Below are 19,277 nucleotides of genomic sequence, written 5' to 3'. Positions count from 1 at the left end.
ATTCTTACTGATGTTCAAATAGTTTGTCTTTTTTTGGCAACGAGAATCTTTTCAGTGAGGTTCTGAAGTTCTTCTGATGAGACGCTAACTAGTCTCTTTGCTTTTGATATAATTCCTTGCTCATTTTTGCTAAAAATCAGCCTTTTCTATGAGAAGCCTGGTTCCTTTGGTAGGAATTGGTATTTGGAAACCACAAAATGGGTACTAGAATTGCTCATTGCTACTGGATTGATCATTGTTTCTAGGACTTTTCAGTGGACAGCATTAGGAGACACGTATTTTTAAAGATAAAATATGAATTCCCACTGATCTTTTCATTTGACCCCATGGGTACAGGGCTCATGTGTATGAACCTCACAGATCCTGACTGTGGCTCCTTTCTCTCAGGCTCAAAGTCCAGGTTCCCAGTGGCTCCTCCATAAAACACTTGCCTGCATTTTCCCATCACACGCACAGAAGATGCCAGACTGACGGTGCTACCAAACCCAGTGCCCGTCACCAAAGTACCACAGTCCGCGCATTTCAATATATGTATTTATTTCCACCCTGTAACCTTTTTAAAAAAGACTTCATTATGTACTTTTAGAGAGAGGGGAAAGGTGGGAGAAAGAGAAGGAAACATCAATGTGTGGTTGCCTCTCGCACACCCCCTACTGGGGACCTGGCCCAGAACCCAGGCAGGTGCTCTAACTGGGAATCAAACCGGCGACCCTTTGGTTCGCAGGCCAGCACGCAGTCCACTGAGCCACACCAGCCAGGGTTGTAATCTCCTTTCTAACTACGGGATATTTATACACTTTACACCACCTTACTCTCTTCACTCAACAATACAATATATGCTGGAGAGTTCTCCAAACTAACACACAGATATTCCTCATTCCTTTTTCCAGTAGATGCATAGCGCTCGGTCATGCAGAAAAATGTATTTAACAGGGTCCAATCAGGAGAGAGAAAGCACACAGTGCTTCAAACAGAGAGGGTTTAATATAATGAATTGTTAACTAGGGATCGGAGCAAGGAGGCCAATATGAAGTAGATCAGTATAAAGAATGTAAGAATGCCAAGAAACAAGGCAACCCCTGCCCCCAGGCTACGAAGGAGCACCCAATGAGAAGCCCACTGTGCCCCAGGACCGACAAGAACTGGACCTTGCTAGAGAGGAGAGCTGTGGCTCCCTGGTTAGCAGAGGGGCCACTTGGCCCTGCCCTGGTGGGACTCACTGGAAACCCTCCTGGCAGAGTGCCGGGAAAGCTTTTTCACAGGTGTCTCACGGGAGGCCCTTTGCACAAAACCACGTTAAGAGGGTGCCAGGCGACACTGGGAGCTGCTGGGGGCTGCTGGCCAGCACGCAGTGAGAGCTGGATGCTAGAGAAGCCCTGTGAGCTGAAGGAGCCTGTGGACCCAGCACAGACACACCAGAACCAGGAAAAGGTCCTACCCCTGCAGTCCAGTATCCTCTACTGACAAAGCTGAACATCCCGCCCGAGCACAGGAAAATCTCGGGCTCATTCATTTTCACAGGGCAGGCAGTGAAGCTTGAATTCAGAGCTGAGCTATCATTGATAATTGGCACCATATAGATTTTAGTCACTCAGTCCCCTACTTATGGAGATTGTATTCATTTCCAGTCTTTTGCTGTTACCAATCCTCAGCAAGAGTTTAATAAAGTCAGGGTATCATTTGCTCGCTCATTTAATATTTATAGGATATTAAGAATATAAGAAGATGAAGCCGGTGCAGGCTTCATCTTTAAATGGTTTACAATCTAGCAGGAAAGGTGGGATGCAAAGGTACAATTTTCAAGGTATCAATGCAGGTCTACCTAATCCAGAGAAATAAGATCCCTTCCAGCTGCAAGGAGGGGCTTAAAGGAGGTGCTTGTTAGCAAGTCACGGACCCTGGAGACATTGTTGGATCTTAACAGAGGGCCGTTTCCAGAGGGAATGTGCGCGGAGGCACCAGGTCAGGGAACCTAGCTCTTGAGGGAGAGTCCAGTTTTGCTGCCGCTTCGGGCAGAGACTCTGAGAATGGTTCCTGGACTAGAAGCATCCACAACCCGTAACATTTCAGGCCCCACCCGCTTCTGGGAACAGGATCCAGCGGCGTTTCAACCAGCCCACTAGGCGATTCCGGTGCGTGATTAGGTTGGGGAACCATGGTCGGAGTATCTGAAGCCGACTGGTAAAGATAGGTGGTCTCCAAAATTTCTATCGCGTGCCTATATTGGTAAAACTTCTAGGTTTGTATGTTTCTTTATAGGCAGTATTATGCACGGTTGTATTAACCTATGTAAGTAATAAAACAAAAATAAATATTAAAATACAAAAATAAATAGGACTATAAGCTCTTGTGTTCTTCCGCACCTGGGAGACCACTGAGGTAGGTAGGCAATGGCTTCATCCACCGCAAATTGGGAGGCAAGTTTTTACAATTTTTACCACAAACTTTCATGCGTCTGTTGTTAGATTAACTTTAGGTCCTTTCTCTTTTTCTCGTTTTAAATGGCTATCCGAGGCGTAAATGACAGTTGTTCTCAGGCCAGGGCCGGGCCGCCGCACTCCGCGGCCGCCACTGCGCACACGCCCGCTCTCCGTTCGCATCCGCCGGCTGCGCTTCTCTGCCCTGAAGCCAGGACTGTTCCGGGATCCCCGGGTGGTTCAGTGGGAGGTGAGAAGTCAGCGCTGTCGTGGTCCGTTACCTCCCTCAGTTCCACCACAATCCCGCCGTTTAAAGGCTGCATCGCATCTGGAATCTGCAGTGACCACCTCCTACTTCCGGAAGCATGAGGCCCCGCCCCCAACCCCGGAAGGAACGCCACCCGCCCCGCCCCGCAGGCCCGGAAGTTGCGGCGGCCGGGTCCCCAGACCCGGAAGTCAGCCGCCCGATCCGCGGCCTCAGGTTCTGCTCTGCGCCCCCGCCCACCAATCGGCGTTTTCGGTGGGCGCCGGGCCGTGGCCGCCGTTGGGGTGGCGCGGGGCGGGCAGCGGGGTTTGCGGGCTCCGCTCTCCGGGGCGCGGGCTTGGGAGGCGGCCGGGGTCTACAGGAGTCAGGCCGCTGGCGGCGCCCCTCGCCCAGGCCCGCGACCTCGCTGCGCGGGCAGGGGAGGGTGGTGACGAGCGCAGATGCAGCGTTCGTGGGCGAACGGCACCCACGGTGTCAGGGATTTGACTCGACCTTGCAGGGAGTCCCCGCGCCGGCGTCTCGCGCGGCTCGGTCTGCAGGGGCTCTTCTCCCTGCCGCAGCCGAGGAGGCTGCAAGGCTGGCTTCTTCCGTCCGCGCCAGAGCGGACTTAGACCACGAGACTGGCGGTTCCGTTTTTTGGCGGGGACTCACACAGGGAAACGAGGGCATTCTGCTAGGTCCGGATGGGGTCCTGGGAGCTTGAAGGCGGCTGGGGGCTAAAGTTTCTAAGTAAGATGGGGAAGGTGAGGATCAAGTGCCAGTTGATGGTTTGTGAGTCTGAGCAGAGGAAGCAGCCCAGTGCAGTCAGTGTAACTGTGCAGAGAAGGGCCATCTTTCCAGAGGAAGCGGGTCCCTAGGGCATCAGGTGATATGCAGCACCAGGGAGACGGCGGTCATCCGAGGCCCACCGGTTCCCCAGCCCGTGCGGGCCTTGCTGGCGGGCCAGCCAGGCCCCCTGCCCTGGAGAGCTGGCACCTGCCTGAGCAGTGGCCGCTGGGCTCCAGCTGACAGTGTGTCTGCCCTTCCCAGCCCCAGTCTCCTGTTGAGAGTGGTGCCCGCACGGCCCTGGGATGTACATGCAGGTGGAGACGCGCAGCAGCTCATGCCTCCATCTGAAGAGGTCTCCAGGCATCCGGTCATGGTCCCTGCTCGTTGGTAAGGGTCTCCGTATTGACCCCCATCTGAAAACCTAACTTTAAAAAAGGATGAGAGTGAGACTTGTTTTCCTTCGTTTGTTTTACTTCTCCAAGATATAGAACTATTTTATTTTTTTGTATTCTTCCAGGTTTTATCCTCTGTCCATGCTGTTACACATGACGTGTCTGTTTGGCCTTTTTCACCACTGAACATCCGTTAGTTAACACTGCGTGCTCTGCTGAGGGCCCCTCGTTCCCCCTTTAGTTGCTTTCGCACACCTGGCCATAGGGGTCTGATTTTCGTCTCGGGCCCATGTGAGGGGCGATGGTGCGTTCCTTTTTTCCTCTTAGTGGGCTGCCCTGCACCCGCCAGACAGCTGCACCTGTGATGGGACTGCAGGTGTGAGGAGGTGCTGTCGTGTCCTCTGCAGCCTGTCTCTGGTCCCTCTTTTGTGACCCTGCACGTGGCCTCCTCCCTGTGTCTCCTCCGGTGTCATGCTGTGATTCCTTACGCAGCCTTATCTGCATGCCACACCACGAACCTACTGTTGGGGTAAAACCCACACTGGGCTCCTCCGTGTGGTTCCCAGTCAGCTCTGGATCTGCGTGTGGATGGATGTGTCTGGTGTACAGACCATGCTTCTGAACGAAGTTCCCCCACGCCTGAGCCTGGGGGTCTTCTCTCCCCTGCCCGCAGCCATCGCTGGCAGTGGGAAGGAGGTGAGCTTGCGGCTGGCAGTGGCCCAACACCAAGGCGCCTGCTTTCTCTTTGCAGGAATCTTGTCCATCGGCCTGGCTGCTGCCTACTACAGTGGAGGTGAGAGCAGCGCCTGCTCCCAGTCACTTCCTCAGCTCTTTGGAAAGTTGAGAAAAGAAGGAGAGCCTATCATCTCTAATCCTCCAAGGCATGACCTTTGGGAGCACAGGTTCCTCTGGCTCCTGATGGTTCACGAATGGCCACACCCTTGGGCGCTGTGTATTCTCCCTCATACATAAGTCCCTTGCAGCCTACACTTCTCACTTACACCTCAGGCATTTTCCTGTGCCAAAAATAATCGCCCCCCACTACTAAATTTGACTGGCTAAAAGAAAAATATTCTTAAGGAAGGTGCTTTCTTGTATATACTTAAGGTTCTGTTGAAAGAGGAGCCATACTTTTAGCCGCTCCCTGTAAGCCTTCCCCCTCGACCCCACCACTGACCGTGCCGGGACCACAGAGACCCGACAACCTGTCTCCAGTGAACCCGGGGTGGGGGGGAGCGAGGGCAGAGCTAGTGCCAGGCAGTGCACCCAGATGCCGCTCCTGCAGCCTTCGCCCTCTGCTGCTGCCCTCACCCGGTGTGTCCTGTGTTTGTCCCTAGATAGCCTCGGCTGGAAGCTCTTCTACGTCACGGGCTGCCTGTTCGTGGCCGTGCAGAACCTGGAGGACTGGGAGGTGAGGCCACTCGGCCCCGGCTCCCTGCAGTGGAGACCAGGCCTGATGCCCCACGCCAAGGTGTCAATGCAGTGGTTCCCAGGTGCCAGGGCTCGGCCCCTGGGTGTTGCCTGTCCGTCACCACTCCTAGCCAAGGAATCCTCTGAAGCCGCTTTTCTCCTAGAGGCTCTTCGTGATGGTTTTTATTTCCTTCCAAGAGTTGCCGCAGCAGAGAGTGAAGTGAGGGATGAGCGTGCTCTTCCGGGCGCTCCCTCGGTGACCGCCCCCTCCCTGTTCCCCTTCCTCTGAGCTGCCTGGCCCTGGGCTGTTCTCTGACCCCCACTCCCCCATTGGATGACCTTGGCCATTGTACTTTTGCTTGCAAAGAGGAGAGAGGTCCTGCCCCTTGGCCACTCACCTGCCAGGAGCCCAGGGATCAGGCTGCAGTGTTTGGCTTTGGTGAAGCAGCACTTGGGGGTTGGGTTGGGGAGACTGACTGGGAGGGCAAGGAAGAGGTCTGCTGTGGCAAAGGCAGGACAGTCGGGGAGCTGGGCCCCTCCCTGGAGGTCTGTGTCCGAGGAGGTGCACCGAAGCCAGCAGCCTGTGACTGCCTTGTGGCTGGTTTTCCAGGAGGCCGTCTTTGACAAGGGCACTGGGAAGGTCATGCTGAAGACGTTCAGTTTGTACAAGAAGCTGCTAACTCTCTTCAGGGCAGGCCATGACCAAGGTGAGGCATTGGGGATGCCAGGGCTCAGGTTACTCGTGGCTGGACTGAGGGCTGAGTGGCGGCTGGGGTGGGCCCGGGGCCTGGAAACAGGCCGGCTGGCTGCTTGGTAACAGGGTCGTGTCCCACCTCTTGGATGGACGTGGGGACACCCCTGGACAGGTCCTGGCCCAAAGGATGTTGCCAGCCTCCCTGTGTTGTTGACTGGCCACCGGGGACCAGGACAGCATTTTCAGCAACTGGGGAGAAGCAGCAGCAGGATGGGCAGCATCGTGCTCAGCTGCTCCGCACCAGAGTGGTCATGAGAACAGCTGCATGACTGTGAACGGTGGTCACTGACCTGTGACCTCCAAGGTCAGGGTCTTGGCTGCCTTCTGAGGTCCAGCCTGTGACACGGTGCTTCATGGCAAGTGTGACGGGGTCCTCTGCAGAGTGGCCCTGGGACTGCCCTGACCTGCCCCACCCTGTGCCCACTGCAGTGGTGGTCCTGCTGCACGACATCCAGGACGTGAACGTGGAGGAGGAGAAGGTGCGGTACTTCGGGCGGGGCTTCGTGGTGGTGCTGCGTTCGGCCACAGGCTTCTCACACCCCCTCACCCAGAGCGCCGTCATGGGCCACCGCAGGTGAGCTGCGGACAGGCACCGGGGTTGCGAGGGCTACTCGCCAGAGCCCCTCGCCACATCAGGTGGCCCTCACAACAGACTGCACAGAATAGCAGGGCACAGAGAGAAAGGGACCATGGGGGAGGCCAGCCACCACCGCTAGGGGATGTCAGGGGTCCCCATGGGGACAGTCAGGGTATGGGGACCTCAGCTGGACAGGGCCGGGGTCAGGTGAGGGTGAGGACCAGGTCGGAAGGGCCTGGTGGGGAGCACTGGGGGTGGTGGAGGTGCAGGGTGAGACCGGTGTGGTCTTCCTGGCTGCACTTCTCTCGTGGTAACCCGCTCTTCCTCCCCGTGCCGGTCTGGCCCAGTGACGTGGAAGCCATCGCCAAGCTCATCACTACCTTCCTGGAGCTGCACCGCCTCGAGAGCCCCGGGGAGCTGTCTCAGAGTAGTGACAGTGAGGCCGACGGCCCCGGGGGCCAGAGCTGACCCCACGGAGCCCCCGGGCTTGGTCCTGATGGCACCTCATCAGGCCTGGTGTGCCACTGGCCAGTCTTCTTCCTCGTTACCCAGCCGTGTTCCTGGCAGCCCCAGGGCGGGACCCTCGGCCACTCCCGCAGCTCTCTGAGCAGAGCCACGGCTGGACCGTCTCTGCAGCTCCAAGGTGCCCAGGGAGAACCCAGGCCCAGCTGGGCAGCAAGGGGTGTGAGTGGACAGACCAGCCCCCCAGTCCACCAGCCCTGTGGGGCTCCAGCCTCTAAGAGGGGAAGGCTCCCCAGGGTGCAGCTGGGCAGATGAGTACAGGGCCGGTGGCTGGGTCAGGCTATGGTTGTGGAGACTGGCATGTAGTCCCCAGGAATCCCAGTATTATCTTCCGCCCCGCCACACCACATCCCTCTCCCAGGCAGACGTCCTCAGTGGTCAGAAGTGAGGTCCCACCTGTGGGCTACAGGGGCCCACCTGGCCTCGCCAGCACAGACCATTCCTGCAAGATGGCTCATCTCAGAACCAAGCAGGATGCGCTGGGCTGTCACGGGCAGGGATCCCTCAGCTCTGGCAAGGCCGCTCTGCGAGAGAAGAAGGCATTTCTTCCAGCTTTGCGCAGTGTTTAAAGTCCGCTGGAAGTCAGACCCCCAGCTTCTCTCAAGCCCTGGGACATGAGGTCCATTTGTGTGTGGCAGGAAGGGGGCTGCACCTACGCAATGGAGCCCCGAAAGCACCTCAGAGCAGGGTCACCTGGACTGGGCTGAGGCTGCCTGGACAACAGGAAGGACAGCAGTTTCCAGCCACCCTCTCCCTTCTCAGTGGGGTCCCCAGCCAGCCCACTCTTAGTTTGGGAACAAGGTCGTTCAGATCTGCGGAAGTTAGGTTTTCAAACGGTTAAATCTGAAATCCTTTTTTTTTTTTTTTTTTAATAAAGTGTAAAATGCTGTAACTGGCTTGCTTCTAGTACATTCCGTCAAGGCCGTGAGAGGCCTCTGCCCTCCATGGGGGCCAGTGGGAAGCCTGGCTCAGCCAGGGCCCAGTGAGGTCAGTCACACTCCCATCAGCAGGGTTTCCAACCCCACTTTCCCTTTTATTTCACGGGAATTAAAGTCCCCCGTGAAGGTCAGTGAGTGGGTCTGCGCTTCCTTCTGTGTTCTGCTCCTCTCTCCCCAGTGATGACCGTGTGCAGGTGGGCACTGCCTGACTGGTATCTGGCTGGCTGCAACGGGACCCCTCAGGGGTCCTGGCCAGTGTCAGAGCCGGGGCTGGCCAGCGGGCGCTGGGGCCCAGCGGCCTCGCCAAGGTCCTGCAGCAGTGCCTGCAGCCTCCCCAAGCTGGGCTGCACATTCTCCTCCAACCACTCGTCCACGGCGTCCTCGTGGAAGACACGGAGCAGGGCGGCCTCCAGCTCCCGCACAAGGGCGCTCCACCTGGCCAGGAGACTGGGACCCAGAGACCGCTGTGAGCCCTGGTGAGGACCCTGTGCAGCAGCACAGTCCTATGCCTCAGTTTACCCACCCATAAAACAGGCTGTTGGCAGTGGGGGGAACCAAAGGCTGACCATCATGTTTCCACGTCTGAACCCAAGATGTAACTTTCGACCCACGGCAGGGCTTTGTCAGCACCTGCACCTGACGGTGGTGCCTAACACGTGCACCCGGTGGGGGCGTCTGTACCGGCCCCTGCTCAGCCCTGAGCCGGGAGAGCACCGGGGAGGGTCGGCTGGCAGGACCCCCGTCCCCCCAGTGCCAGGAGGACTCGGGCTCATGGTGTGCTGGGCCCAGGTCATTCTGGTCACCCCCCTTTGAAGTTAGGAACACCCTGGGCTCCCTAACAGGAGCACAGCCAATTCAGCGAGGTTGAGTCACCTGTGATACCTGGAAAGCCTGTCATAGCCGACGGCCACAGCTGCCACAATGTGGCACAGGACATGCAGCCCCAAGGGTGGGTGCTGTGGGAGGGGTGGGCTACCTGAGCACCTGGGGCTGAATGTGCTGGACCACGACCGGGTGGATGAGCTTCCGCCTGCGATGGTAGGGGCTGAACCAGCCCGTCACGTACCTGTGGACAAACCCACACACACAGGTGGGCCCCAGGGAAGGGGCAAAGCAGCCTCGGGTGGTTTTAAATAACACCTTTGAAATAATTGAAGAGTCTGGTAGAGATTTTCAAGTCGTTTTCTCCCTGAAAAGTTTTGGTGCAGGAGGGGCAGGCCCTCGCCCTGGGGCACCATGGCAGGCTCCCTCCCCCGCACCTTCACTCACCTGTCCCTCTGCAGTATCTCATCCACAGAGCTGCGCAGGTGGAGGCCAACCTGTGTGACCAGGGCCAGGATGTCGCTGCCAGGGAAGGAGCCAGCCCCCTCACTGCACAGAGAACCGAGACACTGAGACAGGGCCGACTGAGATAGGGGGGCAGAGCTGGGGGCCGACCGGGATGGGGGGTAGGGCTGGGGGCGGAAGGTCACCTGGCAAAACCAGTCATTTCCAGGCTTGGGATCCCGAGAAGGCTCTCCACCCTTGCTCTAGCTTCTTCAGCAAAGCCCCCTGAAACCAACCAGAGACGGGCTCAGGGGGCCTCTGCAGGAGCTGGCGAGGCCTGGACCCTGCACCTGCTGTGCTGCCCAGCCTTCCAGGCCCTTGGCCATGGGTGGCAGGCCAGGAAGGCTGCTGGCCAGGCCAGCCAGGCATGTTCCAACCCCAAGGAGATCCCGCTGCTTGTTAAGAAACACGTGAAAATGTGTTTGTTAAATTAAAAATTAGAGAAGAGAACTAAGACCTGCGTTGCCAGCAGGGCCACAGCCCGCAGACCACTGAGCTGATGCAACCTCCCGCCGGGGTCCTGCACTCTGGGGGCAACGGAAACGAACCAGTGAGGCCCGAGGGTGCCGTGTGCACAGACCTTGCAGTCCGTGTGGGTGACGGCACCCACCTAAATGACCCTGGGGGCCGGGATCAGCCAGCACCGCACGTGCCTGCTGTCCCCGATGAGGTCCCATGCTTCCATCTTGCTGGCACAGCCCAGGCCTCTGTGGATGGTTGTTTGCTGCCAGCCCCGCCCCACTCGGTGCTCCTAGACATGTTTCTGCGCCGACTCCCTCTGAGGCCTCCCGGTGCTCTTGCACGTGGCTCTGTGGCCAGCCCTCACCACCGACGGCTGCTCTGGGCGCTGCCCTGGCCCACTCCCACAGGGCACCTCTTCCCACGTCCAAGGTGGGATGGACTCCTTTCTAGGGCTCACTGTGTCTGGGGGCATGCTCCCTAACTTCCCGACCTGTCTTGGGTTCAGGCTTGAAAACCTGGCTGGCAGCAGGTTGGGGTGGCTGAGCCTCAGTGGGCACATCGTCCCCCCCCCCCCCCCCTGCAAACTGCTGAGGAACCGCAGTCCACCTAGAGGATGCGAGTCTCTGCTCCTCCTGCCCTCACCCCACCGGCCTCCCAGGGGAGCAGGGCGCCATACCATGTAGCAGTGACTGCAGGCAGGCGGCCAGGGACGGGATCCCCACAGGCAGCAGCTCGCAGAGCACAGAGAAGTGGTCGTACCTGAGCCCACGGGAGAGGCGCTCAGCTCCTGCCCCTCCACCCCAGTCCCTGCACCTCAGGACAGGCCTCCTGGCAGGGAAAGGCCCTCAGCACCCTGGTGTGCCAGCCCCACCCACACAGCCCTGCCTGGCCCATTGCTTTGTGCTAGCAAGGGCGGAGCTCCCCTTGAAGGCCCTGCCTCCAGCTGCCCTTGGTGCTGTGGCCACCTGGCCTCCCCCTCACTCCTCCCCTGGATCCTAGGGTAGGAATTCAGCCAGGAACTGGCCAGGACAGGGGTCTGTTCCTAGCTCAGATTTCCAAGTGGTATGAAATCCTGAAGAGCCACCATCTGTCCCGGTTCCCACTGTGCAGGAGCCGCGAGCGGTGGGCTCGTGGAGACTGCAGACGTGCGTGTGGACCAGAGAGGCCATGGGGCTGACACTCAAGAGCAGCGGGCCCTGTGAGGTGGGTGGGGGCAGCTAACGGAGTGTGAGGGGCCCAAGCACCTCCCACCCTTCCCTCCTGCCTACGAGACAGGTCGCAGGCGTGGGCTGCGGGTGGCCAAGAGGACGATGTGACCCGGCCATGGGAGCCACTTCCCCTCCCAGGACCAGGGCCGAGTGGCCTCACCTCTGCCAGCCAGTCAGGATGACACCCTGCAGCGCGTCCGCTGGCCCGCAGGCCGCCACCTGCAGCCACTGCATGTTGTTCCGGACGTGGTGCTCGATGGGGGGCAGGGCCTGGTGCGGCCCCGTGGCCCCCTTGAAGGCGCTGGCGGCCCAGAGCCGGGAGAAACCGCACTTCCGGTACTTTTCCATGAGGAGCACTGAGCAAGAGAGCAACAGGTGTGACTGGGCCCTGAGGCAGCTGCGGCCACCAAGCCTGAACCTGGAGGCCGGACCCCACACTGTGCAGACAGAAGCCACAGTAGCCCACGCCTGCCAGGCCCAGATGGCGCCCATCTCGGTGCAGGAAGGCCCCCGCTGCTCACAGGGGGCCCAAGGTCATGCCCCAGGTCACGTGCCCACTAGGACAGGCCATCCTGTGAGGGCCTGGTCACAGGACACAAGCCAAGGGCCGCTCCCGGGGCTGGGGCCCCTGTGCGGTGAACCAGAGGCAAGTCGCAGATTCCGACCGGCTGGGAGACAGAGGCCCTGCATCCCCCCAGCTGGGCCACCAGTGACAGGGTCTCCTCTGGCAACGCAGTACTGACCCTTGCCACGGACGTCCAGGTCGGCCCGGTAGTCCCAGAGCACCGGCTCCACCAGCTGCGGCAGCCCCGACGCTGGAGACGGACAGAGGTCGTGAGCACCGAGCCCGCCAGAGATGGCTCTCAGCCCACGCCCCCACATAAAAAGGAATACACGCCCTCTTTCCCAGGACAGACTCCACACTGCTGCTCTCACGTCCTGGAAGCTACCAGCCATGGCAATGACCAGACCCCCGAGTTCCGGCCCAGCCAGGGGTCCAGAGCGGCCCGCGCAGGTGGACCGCTCTGTCTGCCAGCAGCACTAGGGCCCAGGTGCCCCGGGGAACACGCTGCTAAGTGGACTGAACTGTAACACATGCTAATAAAACCCGAGTGGCCACACGTGGGTACTGGACTGTGCAGACGGGGGGCACTGGGGCACCAGATCCCAGCTCTGGCAGAGCTGGGGTGACCACCCCAACCTCCCGTCTCATCCCAAAGGCCCAGGCAGGATGAGCCCAGGGGCTGGAGAGGCTGCTGCTTCCCTCGCTGGAGCCTCAGCCAGGGCCCCTCACGGCCACCCCCCAACTCAGATCCACCCCCCCATCGTCCTGCAAGGTTCTCACCCGCCTTGGGGGAAGGCATTTCATGTGAGGGAGTTTAAGTAGCGGTTCTACGGGGACCGACTGTCCGCAGCCTTTTCACTCGCTCCCCCGCCCAGCAGATGGGGCTCAGCTGCAGTTCTGCCTCCCCCTCCCGGCACCAGGAAGCCTCCCCACGGACGACGGGCAGCTAACCTGACAGCTGGTCCTCAGGGATGTCCCGCAACATGTCGTCCCACACCAGGGGCGTCGTGGCAGGGTGCCGGGCCCTCGTGAGGCTGGCCACTGCCCGCATGTGGGACAGACACAGTGTGGCTGTGGAGTTCTGCGCCTGCTGAAGCCACTGTCTGGACGCCTCGCCCTCCCCGAGGTGACAGACCTGGACCGGGGAGACAGGACGCGGTCACCTCCGGCCACAACCAGGGGTGCAGGCCGTGGCCACGGAGCCCCCCAGGGGTAGTGGCATGTGAGGAGCCAGTGGCCAAGCAGGACCCTGTCTTCCTCACTGAAACCCGAACTCCCACTCAAGAGTCCCTTTCTCAGCAGCTCTGGAGGGAAATAACCCCGATATCCCCCAGCAGGACGCCCAGCACCCCACATCCCCCACCACACCAGAGTGTCACTCAGCCACCCACAGGGATGCAGCCTGGGCGCATCCCGCTCAGGACAGCGCCGGGCACTAAAGGCCACATGCTGTGGAACTCCATTTTGGAAATGTCCAGAACCAGCAAATCCACAAACACTAAGGGGACGAGGGGTGGCCAGGTGGGAGATGGGACTGACTGCTTGAGGGGTGTGGGGTTCTCTTTGGGGGGAGGGAAGGTCCCATGGATGCTGGTGACGGTTGTGCAGCATCATAAATGTATCAGGTCGGCCCAAAAGTCCGTTTAGTTTTTTCTGTGAAATAAGACATTTTTTCCTGTTCACCAATAACTTCACTGATAAGGACATTTTGAGTATGTCGGCTCTCTCCCACGTGGTGTAACATTGATCGTTCTCAGTTAATGTCTCGATTCGATTTCTATCAACTTCAAGTGGTCTGCCCAACCATGGAGCATCGTCCAGCGAGAAATCTCCAGCGTAAAACTTCACGAACCACTTTTGACACGTTCCATCAGTCACAGCACCTTCTCCACACACGGCACAAAGCTTATTTTACGTTTCAGTTGCATTTTACCTTCCTTGAAATAATAAAGCACAGAATGCCAAAAATGTTGTGTATTTTCTTCCACCTTCAATATTAAAACGGCTACAAAAAATTCACAGATTTTGATTAAGCTTTTTTTAATGCACGCTGACATGACAGCTGTGACAATACAATGTAACGAAACTGTTCTGAACGAAGTTAAAGAGACTAAGTGCTACTAGAGCCCTCACACGGAAAAACCAAATGAACTTCTCGGCCAACCTCATACTTGGAAGGCACCGACTCGCACACTTTAGAATACTTAGCATGGTAGATTTTAGGTTGTATTTTACTAGCAAAAAAAGGATTTCCTTTGAAGAAAAGGATCAACTCTGGAGCTAAAACGTGTACAAAGCCCCTTCCACGCTAGGCTGGCTCAGCATCCCCCTGGGCCCATCCAAGTTTCTCAGGAAACAGTGAAGCAGAAAGGATGAGGTGGTGGGAGGGTGGGGGGGAGAGGGCACGGTGCCAACGCCCCCCATGACCGCCTTTTCCCGTCTGTGCTCCGGGGCCCCAAAGTGGCATTTCCTAAAACCGTATTTCTTCAGTTGGACAAAGCAACCAGCTCAAACCTGCACCCACTGCCAGCCCCGGGGGCATGAATCCCGCTGGGGGGGGGGGGGGCAGCACAGCCGTTTCGGACCCAGCCCTCCCTTGTTGGACCCCGGATGCCGGGACCCAGGCATCACAGGTCTGCCTGGGTGAGGTCCCGTGAGCGACACCAAGGGCCTCACCCTGGAACCCCTCCTAGGCCAACCCACGGGCCATTTTTCTGTTTCAGAGAAGCAGCCACGAGGTGGAGAAGGCGAAGTGAGGACACTACAGTGCTGTGGGTGTGGCCAGTGTGCGACTCGACACAGGCACCCACCTCGTCACAGCCGATGTGGAGCCACCGGGCGCCCGCGTGCAGCTCCATGACCTGGTCGACCATGGCTGTGACCAGCTCCAGGGACTCGGCCTCATGCGGGTTCAGGGTGTTGGGGAAAAGCGCCACTTCCCGCAGGTGAGCGAGGGCCTCGTGCTTCAGCACGAACTGTGGAGAGAGGGCAGGAGGGTGCTCGGGGACATGGTGGGGGAGGCTCCCGCTGGAGCCCCTGCAGCTAGGGACGGCTAGGGAGGGAACCCACGGCCAGGCTCCTGCCTCGGCGGCGTCCTGACAGGCCGAGTCTCGGTTCACACCCCCAGCCCTGCGCCAAGTCCCCACAGAGGCCAGGTGTGGTGACAGGAGGCAGAGCCTGCTGCCCAGCAGCTGCATCCGGCCCAGCCTTCTCTGAATGGGCTGAGTGGGGACTGAGCAGACAGGCCCCCTTCACACGCAGGATCATAGGCTGGGCGGACTTCCTGCTCCAGGTGCACGAAGAGGTCGGTGGATCGCTCCCCAAACAAGAGCCAGACAGAACCGTTTGTCAAAAACAACCTTTCTGGGGGCCCGGAGGCGGAAAGTGATGAGACCTCTGAGAGCAAAGCCATGAGAGGGACCCGGGCCAGTGGGGGCTGGTCCCGGGAGAGAATCCCGGCACCAGGCTCCAGACCACGAAGACACAGGGAGGCTGTCGGTCAGCAGCTCTCACAGGGGCATCCGTTAGAGGGCAGCACGGAGCCCACCTGCGTCATCTGCCTCCCTCGGACACGGACAGGAAAACGGCCTGAAGGTCCCAGGGGAGCGTGGGAGCATGCCTCCCGCGTGAATCGAGGAGATGGCATAGAGAAAACAGAAGGTGTGTCCCCTCTTCTTTCTGCGGCTCAGTCACACTTTGATAAGCACAGTCAGGAATCCAACAGCCAGGGCCCCGGCTCTCCCTCCACCCAGGGCAGAGGGGGTCTGACCCACTGCTCTCCGCTCTCCAGCTGTTCACAGGGGCTTCCGAGAGCCTGTCCCTGCAGCGCTGAGCTGCTTCCTGCCACGGCGCCCGACCCCCGCACCTGGGCACTGGGCAACTCCTGCTCCTGCCACTTACCTCCATGTGCCCGAACGTCTGCACCAAGGGGACGACCTCCAGCTCGTTCTGTGCCGCCAGGTGCAGGATCTCCTTGACTTCCGAGGGGCTGCAGAGACCCAGTCACCCGAGAGGGTCACGCCAGCTCCTGGCCACCCTTCCTGGCCCCTCTGGGTCAGGTGCCGGGCAAACCAGAGCGGACCTAGCTCCGAAAAGCTCAACAGGGACTGCAACCGTGTCAGAGATGCCCCTGCCCTAGAGTTTGTGGAAGTGATGCTGTTTGGCCTCCAGGAACAGCTTTTTACCAGCTGTTCCCACCCAAACTACAGGACGCTGAAGTCCTTCCACCAGAAACGGCCACACGGAATCACGTTCAAGAGCAGGGGAGGCAGGCTGTCACGCAGAGGCTACCTAAGGATGGTGCCCGCGTTTAAAAGGATTCAGAAATGTGTTTCAGCGCCCACAAGTGGTTGTGCTGGAACACAGCCACGCCCTGTCCATCATTCGCGGGCCACATGGGGCTGCTTCTGCCCCACAGAGAGTGGGGACTGAAGCCAGGTGGGCCCAGCCTAAAGTGTTTGCCATCTGGGCTTTAGAGAGAAAGCAGGTGACTTCCTCAAGAGAGGAGACGAAGGTCCCTTCTGGTGGAGGGCCCCCCCCCCACTGTAGGGGAGGCCTCCCGAGGCCACAGGTGTGAGCTCAGCTAACAGTCTCTCCACCAGAGTTGTCGCCTGTGAATCTACCTCAGAAGAAAGCAACTTCCAGTTTCTCTACATGCTTAAACCATCTCTTAGGTTAGTCAGCTCATAAAAATGAACTTCCCCCTTGACCCTAAATATAGCGTTTTCACTTAAAAACACAAATGACCAAAGCGAGCCCACTGTAGGAAGAACAGGGGAGCACAAAGCAAAGGGAAACCCTGGGAGATCTCGCCACCACCCCGTCCCAAGCAGCCGCCCACAGGGCCGGGCCCCCACACACTGGGGAGCCCTGACACACCGCGAGGACACCCTGCAAGGCCCGGCTCTTTGCCACCCACAAGCAGGACATCTGCTGTTTCTCGCCCTCGTGACCACCAGAGTGTCAGGGTTTTCTTTAAAGGGTTCACCAATATGGTAGCCAAAATGCCATTTCATTATTGTTTTAATGTCTTCTATTCCTATCATCTGTTTATTGTCCTTTGCCCATCCTTCTTAGGGCTGTTTGCTCCCGGATTACACAGACGCTGTAATCTCGGAGCCGGAGGGGCGCACCCAGGACCTCCATATCCCGTGTCATGGACTCTGAGCCTCTCCCTCGAGTCTCCCTCGAGTCTCCCGGGGAGCCCTCCTTCCCTGCACAGCACCTGCCAAAGGTTCCCTCGGCACTTTGCACCTGACGACGAGAACACAGCTTCCCCTCTGCTGTGAACACATTTTACTTTTATAATTCGAGACTTGCATTTAAAATGTCAGACAGATTGTCCAACCAGGGGAAGTCCTCACCTGCCCCACCCACATCCCCAGGGGACCACCCACCAGGCAGGCACCTGTAGGCATGCGGGGCCCGCAGCAGCCGCAGGTGGCCCTCGTAGGGAAACATGTCCTCATATTCGATGAGCAGGCCGTCTGCGCCCAGGGCGCGGAACAGAGGGAAAACCTGACGGCAGAGGGGGCGGTGAGAGGAAGTGACCATGTAAAGTACACACATGCACACACATGAGACACACGTGCAACACGGGGCCTTTCCACCTCACACACTCGTACCGCTGTGGACACTCGCATTCTCCCTGTGACCTCGTACCCGGAATGTGTACTTTGTGTTACGTCAGACCGAACTCTTTAACACAGTGGCATCTTCACCTGGCACCAGGGTGAGGGGACCGCTCGCCCTAGAGCGGCCGCCTCTGAACAGCAGCTGACTGGCGGCTGAGCTGGGGTGGGCGGGCTGGGCGAGCAGGGCCCACCGGCTACAAGGTTAGAGAGCGCAGCTCGCCCAGCCCAGATGGGAATGGGGTGGAGGAGGAGCGACAGGGCTCCCGGTGGGGGTGCATGCCTGGCAGGAACCAGAGAGGAACAGAGGTGCTGGCCACTTCACAGCCTTCCTCCCCCAGCTTCCCACATTACTCCGTCTTTATTTCGGAAGATGTGAATTCCTGTCCTCAAGGATTTGGGGACTAGGTCTTGTCTACTATGCACAGGGCGGGGCCCCCTCCAGTCAGGTGTCACGGGTGGGTTCCAAGCACACATTTCTACAAGACTGTTCACAACTTGGAAGACTGAACCCAAAGTGGTTCTCTCACGGCAAAAGGGAGCTCCTACCTCTGAGAAGTAGGAGACTTTAGGAGGGGCTCCTTTAAGATCCAGGTGAACAAATCGCATCTTAAACAGTGAGGAGTCTGACATCTCGCTATTTTTTTGTGAAGATACACAACAAAAATCTCTTGTCCGGGAGGGGCACTTCTCCCTGGTAGAGAAATTCAGACTTATTAGTGGGCAGAGGCTTCTGATTTCTGTTCAGTTTTTTTTTGTTTGTTTGTTTTTTAAGGGAGAGGGGAAGGGAAGGACAAAGAGAGGGAGAGAAACATCAATGTGTGGCTGCCTCTTGCACCTCCCCTACTGGGGACCTGGTCTGCAGCCCAGGCAGGTGCCCTGAATGGGAATCAAACCGGTGACCCGTTGCTTCGAAGGCCCGCACTCAGTCCACTAAACCGCACCAGCCAGGGCTCAATGACCGAATTCTTGAGGCAACTACCAAAATTACCAGTGGGGGTGGGGGGCGGGGGGTGGGAGTGGATGTGTTTTTATAAAAAAACATTGTGAAAATCCACAATGCTTTTAAAACTGAATTGTTTTAAAATCTTACAAACCAAATCTGTTTTTTCAGAGAATACATGTAAAAGAGACATTTTCAAGCTCAAAAATCCACACTGGTCATGTGTGCTCCCCACATTCAGACAGAAACCCTGTTCCTCCTGAGACACTGGGGTGCAAAGAGCAGAGGAGAGCAGAGGCATCTCACCTGCAACAGAAACGTCAGAGTCCGCCACAACCCAAGCCCCTGCCAGCCTGCCAGGGCACAGGAGAAGTCAGTCTCATCTGGTTAGGAGAGCTAGTGCCCTTGCTTTGATTCCCTCCTGCAACGTCTATAGAAATGAGATTATTTCGGAGACCCGGGTCACCTCTCACCATTCTTTATCAGACTACAGGTAGCTATGCACTTGTCGCCGGTTCCGCGGCTCCAGGGCAAGTGACCACAGGCCCCGAGGGGCCTGCAATGGCACTCTTGTCCCCAGTTTCAGAACAGTGGGGCAGAACTCTTAGTCCAATGGATCCCAGAAGGTTTTCTACCCCCCCCCATCAGTAAATTACTCACCTTTGAGACCTAATCTTCATGAACGACCCTCACTGTTAACTTGGCTCATTCAGAATCATAGGTGTCTTCATAGGGCTACTTAACTCTCCCTCCTTTCTCACCGCACGGAGCTGCACGAAAAGCAGAGGGCCTTCGGACACGCCACTGAGCACCGAGATGCTCTCAGGTGTGGCCTGGGCCCTGGGGAGGTGGCGCGCGGAGGCGCCGGGAGGAGACGCGGCAGGGCGAGGACGCGCTTCAGACTTGGGCTCTGAGCTCGACCCGTTCCAAGAGGGGCGGGGGAGCGGAGAACCGCGGGCGGGCTGTGCCACGGGGTGTGCGCCGGCGTGCGCGCCCAGGTGCGCCGCGCTCGGCCTGCGATTGCTCGGGTCTGGCCGCCCTCCCCGGAGTCGACAGCCGAGCGAGTCGCTCTGCGTCTCCGGCCGCGCCAGCCTCGCGCT

General features: G+C 58.5%; 2 protein-coding genes and 1 long non-coding RNA gene across 4 annotated transcripts; 1 reads left to right on the top strand and 2 right to left on the bottom strand.

The window, feature by feature from the left end:
* Window positions 1-1,676: 1,676 nt before the first annotated feature.
* On the bottom strand, window positions 1,677-2,756 carry LOC123479070 (uncharacterized). Its single transcript, XR_006654563.3, has 2 exons — window positions 2,364-2,756; window positions 1,677-2,285 (listed from the first exon to the last, which is right to left on the bottom strand). It is a non-coding gene; the product is annotated as an uncharacterized lncRNA (long non-coding RNA).
* A 79-nt stretch (window positions 2,757-2,835) lies between these two features.
* CYBC1 (cytochrome b-245 chaperone 1) lies at window positions 2,836-7,945 on the top strand. The gene is made up of 7 exons (XM_053910917.2): window positions 2,836-2,937; window positions 3,712-3,837; window positions 4,594-4,635; window positions 5,180-5,253; window positions 5,863-5,959; window positions 6,436-6,580; window positions 6,931-7,945. The coding sequence occupies exons 2-7, from the start codon at window positions 3,753-3,755 to the stop codon at window positions 7,049-7,051; spliced, it is 564 nt and encodes a 187-aa protein (XP_053766892.1). The 5' UTR covers window positions 2,836-2,937; window positions 3,712-3,752; the 3' UTR covers window positions 7,052-7,945.
* A 196-nt stretch (window positions 7,946-8,141) lies between these two features.
* On the bottom strand, window positions 8,142-19,264 carry HEXD (hexosaminidase D). Of its 2 annotated transcripts, none has more exons than XM_024553935.4 (13): window positions 18,838-19,264; window positions 17,784-17,928; window positions 17,012-17,121; window positions 15,505-15,592; window positions 14,415-14,579; window positions 12,556-12,739; window positions 11,783-11,854; window positions 11,200-11,395; window positions 10,508-10,590; window positions 9,516-9,594; window positions 9,313-9,414; window positions 9,020-9,109; window positions 8,142-8,490 (listed from the first exon to the last, which is right to left on the bottom strand). In XM_024553935.4, exons 1-13 carry the CDS (start codon window positions 18,855-18,857, stop codon window positions 8,283-8,285), a joined length of 1,542 nt encoding a protein of 513 aa, XP_024409703.1. In that variant the 5' UTR covers window positions 18,858-19,264; the 3' UTR covers window positions 8,142-8,282. The 2 variants fall into 2 exon arrangements, 1 of the variants encoding a protein (XP_024409703.1); XR_006654562.3 differs by having other exon boundaries at window positions 8,433-8,490; window positions 9,313-9,434.
* Window positions 19,265-19,277: the final 13 nt, after the last annotated feature.

This window comes from Desmodus rotundus, chromosome 9 (genome assembly GCF_022682495.2).
Source record: "Desmodus rotundus isolate HL8 chromosome 9, HLdesRot8A.1, whole genome shotgun sequence".
Taxonomy (NCBI): Eukaryota; Metazoa; Chordata; class Mammalia; order Chiroptera; family Phyllostomidae; genus Desmodus; species Desmodus rotundus.
The sequence above is the reverse complement of the archived record's forward strand: the minus strand, read 5'-3'. Positions and strand labels throughout refer to the sequence as shown.